Source organism: Muntiacus reevesi, chromosome 2 (assembly GCF_963930625.1).
Source record: "Muntiacus reevesi chromosome 2, mMunRee1.1, whole genome shotgun sequence".
Taxonomy (NCBI): Eukaryota; Metazoa; Chordata; class Mammalia; order Artiodactyla; family Cervidae; genus Muntiacus; species Muntiacus reevesi.
Window position 1 is genome coordinate 273,601,700 of NC_089250.1, and position 16,229 is coordinate 273,617,928.

General features: G+C 42.6%; 2 protein-coding genes across 5 annotated transcripts in view; one reads left to right on the forward strand and one right to left on the reverse strand.

The window, feature by feature from the left end:
- The window catches only part of LOC136161650 (zinc finger protein 665-like), a 365,259-nt gene extending 357,386 nt beyond the window's left edge, over positions 1 to 7,873 (forward strand). The window contains exon 5 of the mRNA XM_065926668.1: positions 7,827 to 7,873. The gene's annotated coding sequence lies outside the window, so the exon portion shown is untranslated. The remainder of the gene's footprint in view (positions 1 to 7,826) is intronic.
- A 431-nt stretch (positions 7,874 to 8,304) lies between these two features.
- The window catches only part of LOC136161678 (zinc finger protein 570-like), a 29,059-nt gene continuing 21,134 nt past the window's right edge, over positions 8,305 to 16,229 (reverse strand). For 2 of the 4 annotated variants that reach the window (XM_065926702.1, XM_065926703.1), the window contains exons 3-4: positions 12,668 to 12,788; positions 8,305 to 9,963 (exon numbers count right to left, since the gene is read on the reverse strand). In XM_065926702.1, coding sequence (XP_065782774.1) covers positions 8,670 to 9,578 — 909 coding nt within the window. In that variant the 5' untranslated portion in view covers positions 9,579 to 9,963; positions 12,668 to 12,788 and the 3' untranslated portion in view covers positions 8,305 to 8,669. The remainder of the gene's footprint in view (positions 9,964 to 12,667; positions 12,789 to 16,229) is intronic. The other 2 variants (XM_065926705.1, XM_065926706.1) reach the window with 1 other exon arrangement.

The window sequence follows — 16,229 nt, forward strand, 5'->3', positions numbered from 1 at the left end:
CCAAGTACTGCATTCAGACTCTTTTGTTGACTATGATAGCTACTCCATTTCTTCTAAGGGATTCTTGCCCACAGTAGAAATATGACGGTCATCTGAATTAAATTCACCCATTCTGGCCCATTTTAGATCACTGATTCCTAAAATGTTGATGTTCACTCTTGCCATCTCCTGTTTGACCACTTCCAATTTACCTTGATTCATGGACCTGATATTCCAGGTTCCTATGCAATACTGTTCTCTACAGCATTGTGTCGGGAGCCATTATGGGAGGTCCCACCAGTGACGAGGTCATGAAGAAAATACCGGGCAGGCAAGGCCGTCCGGGACCCCATCCATGACGAGGTCACGAGGAAAATACCTGACAGGCAAGGCCGTCTAGGATAAGGGACCCTCCATGTTGGCCTCGGCCTCTACCCTACCCTATGTCCTCCCACCTTTTCTGCTCTTGTTCTTATTTGCCCTGCTGCAGATTCTTGTGTTGCCTGCCGAGAGCTCTCCTGCTCCTCTTTCACTGAATAAAGACCAACTGAAAAGCTAATTAATAAAACTCCTGGACGCTGGTACCCTATGAAGGGGCCAGGGATGAAGGAAATGCTTCAATTCAAACCCTTTTGCTGGCATTCTGGCTTTTTGATAAATGTGTGCTCTCATTGCACAAAATGCTCATGATTGTTCTAAACATCCTAAGTACAGTATGCTAACAAAAGAAACTATTAAGCATAGGCCCCTTCGTGGGGTGAGAAAAGCTCCACAAATATTATAGCCACAAATGTGCCTAATAGAAAATAGTTTAGATAGAGATTGGCTGGTGACTTCTTGCAGGTAATTAACTTTTAGACTAAGAGCCTGTTTTGTGCCATATCTGCTGTTTTTGAAATCCTTTGCATTTCTGTTCTGTAAAAAATGTAATCCTATCTAGTTCCCTTGGAGATGACACCTAATAGAAAGGAAATAGATTAACCACAAATAAGACAGGGTCGGCTATTGAAGTTGCTTAAAGTTGCACCAGGTGCAAGCCATAAATTGTCAACAGGCCTGAAAGTCAAAAGATATTATACATAGAGATTAACCATTAAAAAGGCCCTAATAGGCACAGAGCCCCTTGGGGGGTGAGGAAGCCCTATTAGCGAATACAAAACATATTGTTTTAAAAGTGGTTATTGGATCAACGTTTGATTGATGTTAATGTGCTGAGGTTGTGCAGTGGAAACTATTGTTAATATAGTTAAAGATCTAGTAAAATAAGAGTTTAGTCCTAGTATAAAAACAACAAGATAATTGTTAATTTTAACCAAGAGTGCTAAACAGGGTCTGCCTCACCAGAGCTGCAGAGTCTTTGTGTGTTAAACTTTTTAGATAACTTTAGCTGAGAATTTCTGCAAAAAGACTGACTTTTATGTTAACAAGATTGTATTTCTATTATGTTACAACTTGCTGTACCATGAGACTGCCACTTTTCTGTTTTCTGCTAACCTCAAGGCCAGAAGATAATGTACAAAAAATCTATGGGAAAAGACTCTCATAAACAAAAATATACAGAGCACACCTGGTTTCGTGAAGGACAAGCTGATACAATGTTAAACTAAGTCTGTGTGCTTAACTGCCCCTTAGAAATGTACCAACTTAGGGTATAAAGGTTATGGTGAAAAATAAAGCAACTGCCAGACTCTGTCGCACCTTCCTGGTCTGGTCTCTTTCTTTCTTTCTCTCTCTCTCTCTCCCTAGCAGACTTGGCCCTATCAAGGCCAGTCCTACGTGTCTCTCTCTCGCCAATGCCGTTCATCCTGGGGGTTCCCCTGGATCCTGCTGGGGCTGGACCCCGGCAGCATTGGACTTTACTTCCACCCCCAGAGACATCCATAACTGGGCGCTGTTTTTGCTTTGGCTCAGCCTCTTCACTCTTTCTGGAGCTATTTCTCTGCTCTCCTCCAGTAGCACACTGGGCATCTACCAACCTGGGGAGTTCATCTTTCAGGGTCATATTTTTTTGCCTTTTCATAGTGTTAATGCTAGCAAAGTAATGCTCAAAATTCTCCATGCTAGGCTTCAACAGTACACGAACCAAGAACTTCCAGACATTCAAGCTGGATTTAGAAAAGGCAGAGGAACCAGAGTTCAAATTACTAACATCCAAAAAGCAAGAGAATGTCAGAAAAACATCTACTTCTGCATCACTGACTACGCTAAAGCCTTTTACTGTGTGGATCACAACAAATTTTGGAAAATTCTTAAAGCGATGGGAATACCAGACCACCTTACCTGCTTCCCGAGAAACCTGTATGCAGGTCAAGAAGCAACAGTTAGAACCAAACATGGAACAATGGACTGGTTCCAAATTGGGAAAGGAGTACAAAGGAGTACGTCAAGGCTATATGTTGTCACTCTGCTTATTTAACTTAGCTTCAGAGTTTAGTTCAATTCAATTCAGTCGCTCAGTTGTGTCCGACTCTTTGCAACCCCATGAATTTTCAGAGTACATCATGCAAAATGCTGGGTTGGATGAAGCACAAGCTGGAATCAAGATTGTTGGGAGAAATATCAATAACCTCAGATATGCAGATGACACCACCCTTATGGCAGAAAGTGAAGAGGAACTAAAAAGCCTCTTGATGAAAGTGAAAGAGGAGAGTGAAAAAGTTGGCTTAAAGCTCAACATTCAGAATACTAAGATCATGGTATCTGGTCCCATCACTTCATGGGAAATTGATGGGGAAACAGTGGAAACAGTGGCTGACTTTATTTTGGGGGGCTCCAAAGTCACTGCAGATCGTGACTGCAGCCATGAAATTAAAAGACGCTTACTCCTTGGAAGGAAAGCTATGACCAACCTAGATAGCATATTAAAAAGCAGAGACATTACTTTGCCAACAAAGGTCCATCTAGTCAAGACTATGGCTTTTCCAGTGGTCATGTATGGATTTGAGAGTTGGACTATAAAGAATGCTGAGTGCAGAAGAATTGATGCTTTTGAACTGTGTTGTTGGAGAAGACACTTGAGAGTCCCTTGAACTGCAAGGAGATCTAACCAGTCTGTCCTAAAGGAGATCAGTCCTGGGTGTTCATTGGAAGGACTGATGTTGAAGCTGAAACTCCAATCCTTTGGCCACCTCATGGGAACAGCTGACTCATTAGAAAAGACTCTGATGCTGGGAAAGATTGAGGGCAGGAGGAGAAGGGGACGACAGAGGATGAGATGGTTGGATGGCATCACCAGCTCAATGGACATGAGTTTGGATGGACTCCAGGAGTTGGTGATGGACAGGGAGGACTGGCGTGCTTTGTTTCATGGAGTCACAGAGTCGGACACACCTGAGCGACTGAACTAAACTGAACTGAGAACCGTGGGACAAACTGGTCACAAAATGCCTCCCAAACATTGGCTGAAATGAAGGTAGAAAGGGAAGGGATTGAAAAACAGACAATGCTGCCCTCCACCCAGTTCTACAAGAATCAAGTCATTAGACACCTCAGTCAGTCACTGACCTACCGCTGCCATGACAGGAATTCCCAGGAGTATCACCCTCTGCTCGGGGTGGTCCCAGACAAAACAAGCGTTTAGATCAAGTACTTCCAGAGGAGAAATTTGTATAAGCCTGTATCCCTGTATCTTCCCATATTTAGAAAAGCACAAAAACCATTAAGGAATGTATCTGTTCATCAAGAAGAGCGGTAAACTTCCACCAAGACGTGTGCCTGATTACAGGGTTCCCTTCACCAGCATCAATTAAACACTGTCCTCCCCCCACTTATCTCTTCAGAACAGTTCTCAAGACCTGTGAGCGACTGTCTGCTGGGTTATAATCTTCAGGTCAGCTAAAGTAAATTCTTTTTTTTATTTTTATTATTATTTAAAAAAAAAAATTCCTTTTATTCCTAGATTGACTACAAACTTTTCACTGACTACATATTTTCTAGCGGGGTGGAATTTGGGAAAGAAACACTGGATGTCACAGGGCTGGCTCAGGTCACCTTACCCTACATGGGGCGAGGGGAATGGGTGACCGGAAGGTGAGGACTGCGGAGCAGAAGGACCCGCTGAGGAGACGCGAGGACAGAGAAGCTGAGAGGGAAGGGGGTCTTAGGAGAAGGGTGGGCTCTCCAGAATCCCAGGACTGGAGAGAGCACGGGGCCTCAGCCAAGGGCAAGGCTGGGACTGTGAATCCATCTCCACGAAGAAGACTTCATGGGAGCCCAGAGGTACTAAAGGGTTTTATCAAGGAAAGTGTCTTGAAAGGCAGTGTCTACCTGGACTGAAGGCAAAAAAGTCAAAAAAGGCAAATACACACATCATATCAATAACATTAAGCCATCAGTTACATGAGGAAACACCCTCATATCTCTCCATTTCCTCTCTTACTCCTACCATTAAATTTCCAAATCATTTTAGCATTCTTATACCGTAAATGTTTTTTAAAAAACATAAATACTACATTATGAATCTAGTAATATAAGACTAAATCTTATTGAACAAATAATATGCAATAACTGCTAATTCATAGTTCCATACCTAACAAGATGGTTTTTTCAAGCTTTTAAAGGATTGTAGTTTTCCATTGGTCTGAGGGACTAAAAAACTGGTGCAACCTCAAATAAAAGTAATAAACTTATTTACCTCCTTTACACTACTCACAATATTCATATTAACAATACCAAGTATAACAACAAACTCTAACAGTTATAGAAGTATTATATATCTATTCCTATGTAAAATCATTGTCTCAAATGTGTCTGTCATCAGTCTGATTTCAACAATATTCATACAGACAAGAAATAATCAGCTCAAATGAACACTGAATCATAATCTTAACCTTAAAATTATCACTGCGTTTCAAAATAGATTATTCCTCAATGTTTGCACCAGTAGTACTATTTGTCACATGATCTACTGTAGAATTTACAGTATGATACATACACTCTGATTCTAATATTAATCATTTCTTAAGATATTTACTCCTGCCTCTTACCTGGGCATCCCAGGTGGCAGAGTTGGTAAAGAATGTGTCTGCCAGTGCAGAAGACATGGGTTCCTTCCTTGGGCCAGGAAGACACCCTGGCGGAGGAAATGGCAACCTGCTGCAGTATTCTTTGCTGGAAATCCCAAGGACAGAGGAACCTGGTTAGCTGCAGTCCACGGGGTATCAAAGAGTTGGACTCGACTGAGCACATGCTTTTTATCACAATACTATTTTTTTTTCCCCAACCAGGGATCAAACCCAGGCCCTTGGCTGTGAAAGCATGAAGCCCTACGACAGGATCATCAAGAAATTTCCACAATAATACTAATTCTTGTTACCACACTCTTTTCCAACTTTTCACAGGCTGGGAAAGGGGTCAGAATTATGTCTTTTCTATTTATTGGGTGGTGACATGGCCAAGCAGATACAAATACAGCTGCTCTTCAACAATTTTATACAATCACAGTGGAGGCTCTGGATTCATTACATTAACAGCATAATCTCTATTCAGCTTAAACCCATGCGACCCACAACAAATGTTTATGCTTAACCTAATCACTAAATCTAACCCTGACAGGACTTGTATTGGATACAACTGGAAAATCCGCCCAGACTGGCCTCCACCCATGACTTTCCTCAGCGACAGAGGGTTCTGCTGCCACCTCAGCCCTACTCCACTCTAGCACAAGGGCTGTAGCAGTCATCTTTATCTGCTTTCACCCTTTCATAGAAAAGAAGAAAATTACCCAAACAGTTACAAAATGTTTAGGAGCTCAGTTCAGTTCAGTCGCTCAGTCATGTCCAACTCTTTGGGACCCCATGGACTGCAGCAGGCCAGGCCTCCCTGTCCATCACCAACTCCCGGAATTTACTCAAACCCACGTCCACTGAGTCAGTGATGCCATCAAACCATCTCATCCTCTGCCGTCCCCTTCTCCTCCCGCCTTCAATCTTTCCCAGCATCAGGGTCTTTTCCAGAGTCAGTTCTTCACATCAGGTGGCCAAAGTATTGGGAGTTTCAGCTTCAGCATCAGTCCTTCCAATGAACACCCAGGACTGATTTCCTTTGTATTGACTGGTTGGATCTCCTTGTGGTCCAAGGGACTCTCGAGTCTTCTCCAACACCACAGTTCAAAAGCATCAATTCTTCAGCGCTCAGCTTTCTTTGTAGCACGACTCTCACATCCATACTCACATCCGTACATGAGTCCGGCCTCTGAGGGCCAAAAATGAAATCACTCGGTGTGGAGGAGCAGGTGAGGGTAATTTGACGGTCCGAAGACCTTGCAAATGGAGGAGAGGGGACACCCAGGCGCAGTTTAGGGAAAAAAAGGTACCTCACGCTCCCCACAGTGACCTCAGCTCCGCAGTCACGGCTTTGGAACTTGCTGGAAACTCGCGGACCTGGGTAAAGACGAGAGAGGAGCTGGGGGCGGGGCCTGAGCAGAGGGGCGGGGCCTGAGCAGACGCCACTGAGAAGGGCGGGGCGTAGGGCACTCGCCAGCTTCCTGCCGAGAGGGGCGGGGCCGAGCGGGTGCACGTCCTTCCGTTTGGTTCCCACCATAACTTGTCTGGGTTTAGAAGTACTTGAGGGTCTTTCTTGTTCTGTGTTGAACCATTGATTCCTCCCTAGTTTAGCTAACTGTCACAGAACAGTTTCAAAGTAAAAACTTAAAATTCTGTGGGATCATTACGCTGTAAAGTAAGGTTTATTCTTAACAGGAGTCCTGCTGATGAGGCTGAAGGGATTCCAAGGTCTGGGAACTGAAACCTAGGGTGGTGGCGGGGCTGGGGGTTAATATAGGGTGGTGGCTGGACCCAGAAACCCAGATATTCCTGCAATTAGAATTTTTTTTTTTTGCAATTAGAATTTAAAGTTTAAGTAAACAACTGGATTTGTGTAGGGATGACAAGCTAGAATGTGAAACACACAACTCTTACAACCGGCTGCTTCCTACTAACACCTGTAAGGAGAAAAGTATCTTGACATCCCAGTTCTTCAAGGATCAAACTCATTAGACACTACAGTGCCCCTGCGACTGCTGCTGCTGCTAAGTCGCGTCAGTCGTGTCCGACTCTGTGCAACCCCACAGACGGCAGCCTACAAGGCTCCTCCGTCCCTGGGATTCACCAGGCAAGAGTACTGGAGTGGGTCGCCATTACGAATTCAGGATGGAGAGAAAGAGGCACCAGTCTGTGCTTTGGAGATACGACCTTGGTACATCAGTAAGCGCCTCATGGACCCACCCACCTCCTCAGCAAGTCCAGATAAGTTTGAGTCCCACTCAGTGTGTTTGAACTAAGTCCGTTAATACACTGCCAAGTAAAATTCAGGGTCGTCAACCAATAACTGGGAGATCTGAAAACTAGGAGATAAAGTGAAAATATCACTCAGTTGTGTCCGACTTTTTGTGACCCCACCAGGCTCCTCTAAGGGCTACAGTCCATGGGGTCACAAAGAGTCTGGACACGACTGACCCAGCACAGCCAAAAATAAACAAATGAATCATCCCCACTTTAAACAGACCTTAAGTTAAAAAAACAATTTACAGGCTGGTAGAAAACTACACTGATACCACATTAGTAACTGCTTGGAACAATAGCTAGGCCACATTTGGGTCAATTAATCCAGTTGGAGATTGACAAAGGGTCTTGGTGATTTTTTTTGTTTTGACATGCTATGCAGCTTCCAAGGTGTGCAATTTGAGAAAGGCACCGACCACACATATCATATTTACATATTTATATTTTCATATTGTATGAACTCTCTGATTTACTATAAGGACTAATCTCTGACTAAAGACTTTGCCACACTCGGGACATTTGTAAGGTTACTCTCCATTATGAATTATTTGATGAACTGAAAAGTAGGTCCTGTACCTGAATGCTGTGCCACACAAATTACATTTATATGGTTTCTCTCCAGTATGAGTTCTGTGATGAACTGCAAAGGAAGCCCTGTACCTGAAGGCTTTGCCACATAAATTACATTTATATGGATTATCTCCTGTGTGAACTGCTTGATGTTTAGTAAAGTCTGGATGTGCACTAAAAGTTCTGCCACACTCATCACATTTTTTTATACTTATTTATTTTACTTTACAACATTGTATTGGCTTTGCCATACATTGACTTGAATCCGCCATGGGTGTACATGTGTTCCCCATCCTGAACCCCCCTCCCAACTCCCCCCTGCCCCCCCACCATCCCATCCTGTATCATGCATCAAACCTGGACTGGTGATTCGTTTCACATGTGATAATTTACGTTTCAATGCCTTTCTCCTGTATTATCCCGCCCTTGCCCTCTCCCACAGAGTCCAAAAGTCTGTTCTGTATATCTGTGTCTCTCTTGCTGTCTCGCATACAGGGTTATTGTTACCGTCTTTCTAAATTCCATATATATGTGTTAGTATACTGTATTGGTATTTTTCTTTCTGGCTTACTTCACTCTGTACAATAGGCTCCAGTTTCACCTACCTCATTAGAACTGATTCAAATGTATTCTTCTTAATGGCTGAGTAACATTCCATTGTGTATATGTACCACAGCTTTCTTATCCACTCATCTGCTGATGGGCATCTAGCTTGAATCCATGTCCTGGTTATTATAAACAGTGCTGCGATGAACATTGGGGTGCACGTGTCTCTTTCAATTCTGGTTTCCTCAGTGTGTATGCCCAGCAGCAGGATTGCTGGGTCATGTGGCAAGTTTTTTAAGGAATCTCCACACTGTTCTCCATCATGGCTGTACTAGTTTGCATTCCCACCAACAGTGTAAGAGGGTTCCCTTTTCTCCACACCCTCTTCAGCATGTTTTGCTTGTAGACTTTTGGATAGCAGCCATTCTGACTGGCATTTAATGGTACCTCATTGTGGTTTTGACTTGCATTTCTCTGATAATGACACTCATCACATTTATACGGTTTCTCTAAAGTATGAATTCTCTGATGAGTTTTAAGGCCTGTACTCTGACTGAAGGCTTTGCCACACTCATTCCAGTTGTAAGGTTTCTCTCGAGTATGAATTCTCCAATGACTCCTACGGTATGAATTTTGACTAAAGCACTGGCCACATAGATCACACTGATATGGTTTCTCTCCAGTATGAATTCTCCAATGGAGTGTAAAATAAGACCTGAAACTGAAGGCTTTGTCACATAAATTACATATATATGGTTTCTCTCCTTTATGAATTGCTTGATGTTTACTTAAATCTGAATGAGCACTAAAAGCTTTTCCACATGCATCACACTTGTACGGTTTCTCTCCAGTATGAATTCTACGATGAATCCCAAGGTGTGCATGTTGAGTAAAGCACCGGCAACATATATCACATTTATATGGTTTCTCTCCAGTATGAATTCTCCTATGAACTATAAGTCTTGCATTTTGACTAAAGGTCTTTCCACATACATCACATTTATATGGTTTCTCTCCTCTATGGATCCCTTGATGTCCAGTGAGTTTCGAGTACTGAACAAAGGTCATGGCACACTCAGTACATTTGTAAGGTTTTCCTCTCTGTGCTTCCTGGTCTTGTGCCAGTACTGAAGGGTGCATAACAGCACTCACACATATTAGAAATGCTGGTGCAGAAACTAGGAGTTCTCTGAAGTTGTACATCTGAGGTGGTACTGTTGATACTCCTCACAGCTTGAATACATTCAAATGTTTTCCCTTCAGGTTGAAGTATCTGCAGTTCATCTTGAAAGTTTGATCCATGCCTATTTTCAACAGGCTTATTTCCTGCCACAATTCTACTGTGCCGATCACTTTCATTAGTGAGATTTTTGTTCTGGGTTATAGTTATAGACATTCCTTTGTAATTTCTTTCATCATCTCTCCCCTGACACTCAAATTCATGCAAATTCTCCTGGACCTCTCTGAGGAAAAAAATCTCTGATTTCATGAATTTCAGGTCTTCCCAACATCATTGTGTGAAATATTTCTTCTTTATCACTGCTTGCTTTTGTCGGTAATTTCTGGCTTGCATGTGTATGAAACATACCTACAAGATATAAAGAACCATAGGTATCCTATTAATTATAATTCATAAATAAATTCTTTCATGTTGAACACACGATCTTACACCAAAAGTAATACCCATCCTAAATGGAATTATGAATCTTCCCAGTGATGATTTTCAAAATAAAAGAAACACTAAAGGAATAGCGTTTAATAAAGAAAGAGTAATCGGGCTTCCCTGGTAGCTCAGTGGTAAAGAATCTGCCTGCCAATGCAGGAAACATGGATTCAATCCCTGACCTGGGAAGATCCCACATGCTGTGGAGTAACTAAGCCCATGAGCTACAACTATTAAGCCTATGCTTGGGAGCCTGGGAGCCACAACTATTGAGCCCATATGCTACAACTACACAAGCCGTCATAACCTAGAGCCTGTGTTCCAAAATAAGAGAAGACAAGGCAATGAGAGGCTCACACACCGCAACTATAGAGTAGCACCTGCTCTATACAAATAGAGTAAAGCTCCTGTAGCAACAAAGATGCAGCACAGCCAAATAAATAAATAAAATTTTAAAAAATTAAAAAAAAAGGTGATCACCTGTAATTCAAATGAATTTGCTCTAGTTGGTAGTAAACATACTGTCTCATAATTGAGGAGGGAAAAAATACATTATACACAATATACACATACTTATACATAATTACATGCTAAAGAACAGACAGGGCTTTGCAGGAGGCTGAGTGATAAATAATCCGCCTGCCACTACAGGAGATGCAAAAGACTAGAGTTCAATCCTTGGATGTGAATGATCCTCTGGAGACAGAAATGACAACCCACTCCAGTATTCTTGCCTGAAAGAAATTCCATGGACAGAGAAGCCTGGCAGGCCACAGTCCATGGGGTCACAAAGAGTCAGACACCTCTGTAAGACTGAGTATGCATGCAAAAAGAATAGACAACATATTGTAATGGTAAATAACCCAAAGGAAACTAAATAATGAATCATATAAAAACTAAAGAATAGTTTCTTAGAGATGGGAATACCCAACTTACCTGTCTCCTGAGAAACCTGTATGCAGGACAAGAAGCTAAAGTTAGAACGGGACATGGAACAACTAACTGGTTCAAAACTGGGAAAGCGCTATGTCAAGGCTGTATATTGTCACCCTGCTTACTTAACATATGCAGAGTACATCATGCAAAACGCCGGGATGGATTAAACAGAAGCTGGAATCAAGAATGCCAGAAGTATCAACAATCTCAGATATGCACATGAATCCACATTAATGGCAGAGAGCAAAGAGGAATTAAACAGCCTCTTGATGGGGTGAAAGAGGACAGTAAAAAGAAGCTGGCTTAAAATTCAACATTCAAACACTAAGACCATGGCATCTGGTCCTATCACTTGATGGCAAATAGATGGGGGGAAAAAAAAACAGTGCCAGATTTTATTTTCTTGGGCTCGAAAATCACTATGGATGGTGACTGCAGCCATGAAATTAAAAGATGCTTACTCCTTGGAAGAAAAGCTATGACATACCCAGAGTGGCATTTTGTCTCACAAATCCTGCTCACAGCACCAATTAATGTTTTGCCAAAAGTTTTCACTTTCGACTGAGGGTCAGAGGATTTGTTAATAAGATAAGCCACGTGTTCTAAACAAATGAAAGAAGTGAAAGTGAAGGTGTTCACTCGTGTCTGACTTTTAGCGACCGCTCGGACTCAACCAGCCATGAGGTTTTCAAGGCAAGAATACTGGAGTAGGTTGCCATTTCCTTCTACAGGGGATCTTACCAACCCAGGAATCGAATATGGGTCTCCAGCATTGCATGCAGACTCTTTACCATCTGAGAAACCAGGGAATCCCCATACGAATAAATAATACATAATACAGATAGAGAATTATCTAGTTAACTTTCAATATACTAACATTAAAAGAAAAGAGAAATAGAAACAGCAGAAGATACATCATCAAATTGGCTTCCGACCAACATCCAGACTCAAACAGGGCTAGGAAGTCCCAGGACACAGCACATCTGGAGTCTCAACTGGGAAAAGGTCCCAGACAGCGTGTCCACTCTGTGGGTGAGACTTCGAAGATTGCAGTTCGGGGTTCCTGCTTATAATCCCAGGACACAAACTGACATCATCATCAATCTGTGAGCAAACAGCAGCTCTGGTTTCATTTTAATGTTGCTTGTTTCGTCTTATAAAACTTGGATGCTGCTAAGCCTGGGGCTTGGTTGGCCAGAGCCCCTCGGATGACTGAATAACTCAAGGTTTGTCCCCTAACTTATTTATGGTGCCACAGGCCTTGCACTCACAGCAGGCAGTAAGGGCACTCACAGTCAGGGTGTGTCCAGGCAGGTTAGAAGGAAGGCCAGAGGAATGTACTGCTTTGTATGGAAACCTAAACAAGACTATTTAATTTCCTTAACATCCTGGTGGCTCTATGGTAAAGAATCTGCCTGCAAATAGAGGAGGCATGGGTTTGATCCTTCACAAGTTTGAAATCAGCTTCATAAACACTCAAGCTCTGGAAAAACTCCTTGTGTATCACACAGTGGGCAGGTCACCGGACGGAAAGACAAGTTTAAAATTCCTGATGCCAATCACAAAGCCTTACATGTGAGAGTCAACAAGGCTTTGATCTCAGTAAGAAAAACAGGGGCTCCCAAGAGACACAGAGGGAACATGCAGAGATACCCTAAAGTATATCACTACTTCAAAGGGAAGTGATCCTCACCCACAAACAGCAGGTTACTGAAGGTCTCCACCATCACGTCCTTGTACAAGGTCCTCTGGGCAGGGTCCAGGTATTTCAACTCCTCAGGAGTGAACTCTATGAACACATCTCTGAAGGTCACCTGTGCATGAAATGAAAACACATTTCACCAATGGGCTCTGAGGAGGGTTCCTGCTGTTGCTGCTGCTGCTAAGTCGCTTCAGTCGTGTTCGACTCTGTGTGACCCCATAGACGGCTTCCCACCAGGCTCCCCCGTCCCTGGGATTCTCCAGGCAAGAACACTGGAGGGGGTTGCCATTTCCTTCTCCAATGCATGAAAGTGAAAAGTGAAAGTGAAGTCACTTAGTCGTGTCCAACTCTTAGCGACCTCATGGACTGCAGCCTACCAGGGTCCTCTGTCCACGGGATTTTCCAGGTAAGAGTACTGGAGTGGGGTGCCATTGCCTTCTCTAGAGGAGGGTTCTTAGTTTCCCTCAAAATAAGAAGTGAGAGGAGTAGGGCTCAATTCAGTTGAAGTAATATTCTGATAGATACATGCAAATCTATTTGGAACAAACTGTTGGTCTCTAATTTAATTTCCTGTTTTTTCCTAAGATTATGATATCCTGCAATCAACATGAATCTGTCACTTGTGTAGACAATACATGAAAAACATACAAAAAAATTCAATCAACGGGTTGTCTATGCAGAAGTGTTACACTTTACACTGAGTGACATTCACTATAGATGAGTTACAGCAAAACTGGTGTCTTCAGAGACGACAAAGTCCACAGTGACTTTAAAAGAACACACACATCATGATGGCGACGACATCATCACACTGACAACAGGTGTTTCAGCACGTCCTACACACTAAGCGTTACTCTAAAGACTTCACACAGATGAACTTGTCATCAACATAACAGCACATTAGAGAAAGATCTGTGTCCGTCTTACTGGGGAGAAAATTTTCACTTTAAGAAACTGCTCTGATCAAATGTTTAAGCAACGAGGCAACAGCATCTGAGTTCAGGTGGTTGGGAGTGAAAACTGAACCTAAGGAATCGAAGAGTTAACTAACAGAGCATAAGGACCATCCACAGAGTTCCCCGAGAATATGTGAAACAAATTCAAGGAAACTGAAATACAATGGAACAGCATAAATGGTCACTAGGCAGAGTCACACCCTTTCCCCGCCAACCCACACAATGTAAATATCATTCATATGATGAGGCAGAAAAAGCTTAAGGCCATGAAATACACTTAAAATACAGTTGCAACTGCTACAAAGCATAAAACATATTTATGAGATAGTGTTTTCTAATAAAATCATGAAGTTACATATCCATGCACTCATGCATGCATGTGTAAACAATCGATGTAAACGAGAGTTGCCTTTTTTTCTTTCGCTCAATCAAAATTTATTCAGCATCAACTCTGTGCCTCAAATTGAGCATACAGCAGTGAACGTGATAGAGCTTACAATCAAAACAACCAGTCAGCCAATTACATCCGTAATTTTAGCATTACTGTTGTAGTAAATGCTCTGAAACAGGCCTGGTGCTAAGAGAAGATTTAACAGAATGTCTTGACCTACATTGGTAAATCAGACAAGGTCTCTGTGAGGAAGAAACACTTAGGATTGGCAAGGTGGGAAATGGAAGAGTGTTGCAAGGACAAAGGATAACCTGAGTGTCGGCTCTGAGGCAGGAAGATATTTACTAAACAGAAAGCCAGTCAGTGTGACTGGGACACAGGGAACAAAGAGGGGTGATGCCAGGTAGAGGCTGCTTTCTACAAGGTCTTTGGATTTAGGACTTTATTCTAAAAGCTACCGAAAGTCACTGAAGAATCTGCAGGAGGAAAGTTAGATGTTTAGATTTGTTTTTCAGAGCTCAATCTGCTGTGTGTGGAAGTTGTTCTTTACCTGCTTACTCATGCCAGACTCTGCAACCCTGCTGACTGTAACCCACCAGGCTCCTCTGCCCATGGGATTCTTTAGGCAAGAATACTGGAGTGGGTGGCCAATCCCTTCTCTAAAGAGTTGCCCTTTGACTCCTTCTGGGATGATACTCACATTTTCATTTTATTCATGCATATTTCGACATCTTTGGGACATTAAAAATGAATTAACTGTACTTCAGTAACTTTGTGTTAGTCACTCAGTCATGTCTGACTCTTTGCGACCCCATGGACTGCAGCCTGCCAGCTCCTCTCTCCATGGAATTCTCCAGGCAAGAATACTGGAGTGGGTTCCCATTCTCTTCTTTCATTTTACTTCTTCATTCAGTAACTTTGTCAATATTCTATCTCCTTTTCAAAGCTTACTTATTTTGCTTATGTTGGGTCTTCGTTGTTGTGAGTGGGCTTTCTCTAGTTGCAGCTGCAATGCCGGGGCTTCTCACTGCAGTGGCTTCTCTTGTTTTGGAGCACAGGCTCTAGAGAGTGCGGGCTTCCGTAGTTATGGCTCCCGGGCTGTAGAGCACAGGCTCAGTAGTTGTGGCCCATGGGCTTAGTTGCTCTGAGACATCTTCCCGGACCTGGGATGGAACCCGTGCACCCTACAATGTGCCTACAATGGCAGGCACATTCTTAGCCACTGTACCAACAGGGAAGTCCTCAATACTATCTTATTCTAGTTCAAAAAAATAAAAAGTAATACAAGCAGGAAATAATATACAGCAGATTTCTTCCAATCTCTATAAAGTACCTGTATTTAAAAATAGTATGTGGGCCTCCCTACTGATAACTCGTAAAGAATCCACTGGACAATGCAAGAGACACGGGTTGTTGCCTGGTCTGAGATCCCACATGCTGAGGGGCAACTAAGCCCATGAACCAGAGCTGTAGAGCCCAGCAGGTGAAACTACTGAAGCCGGTGCACTCGAGACCCTGTGCTGCAAGACAAGAGAAGCCACTGAAATGAGAAGTGTATGCACGGCAACCAGAGAGTGGCCACCAGTCGCCAAACTAGGGAAAAGACACTGAAGCAATGAAATCAGATTACAGGAAATAAATATATTTTATAAATAATAATGTGATTTTTATTCTTAATTTTAGGTATGTACTTACTAACAAACTCCAAAATTCATTATTTTATTCCATTAAGAAAATACTGAATCATGAATAGTAAAGTTGGGAAATTCCCTCATGGTTCAGTGGTTAAGATTCCACACTTCCACTGCAGGGTTTCAGGTTCAGTCTCTATTCAGGGAACTAAGACCCCGGAAGCTGCATTGTGCAGCCAAAAAAGAAAGAAAACAATAAATTAGTAAACCTGATTTCATACTTTAGATGGTGTAATGGAACACTGCCTAGCACTGACATCTCTTTCTGAACTTTCCATTCCATCCCCAAACACTTAAGTTTTCAAGGAGGTCCTCATTTAGTTTTAAATGTACTATAAAATGTCAGAACTAATTTCCCCTAATTGGCCTCTTTCGCAGATTGTACCACATACTGTACATGTTAATACGTGACTCTAGGTGCAGCTTCCTTACCCCAGTTGACAGAGAGCAGACAGTGCATCCAGATGGGCCCTAAACAGTCCCAGCTGCGCAACAGCACCGAGACTCTGTCTCCA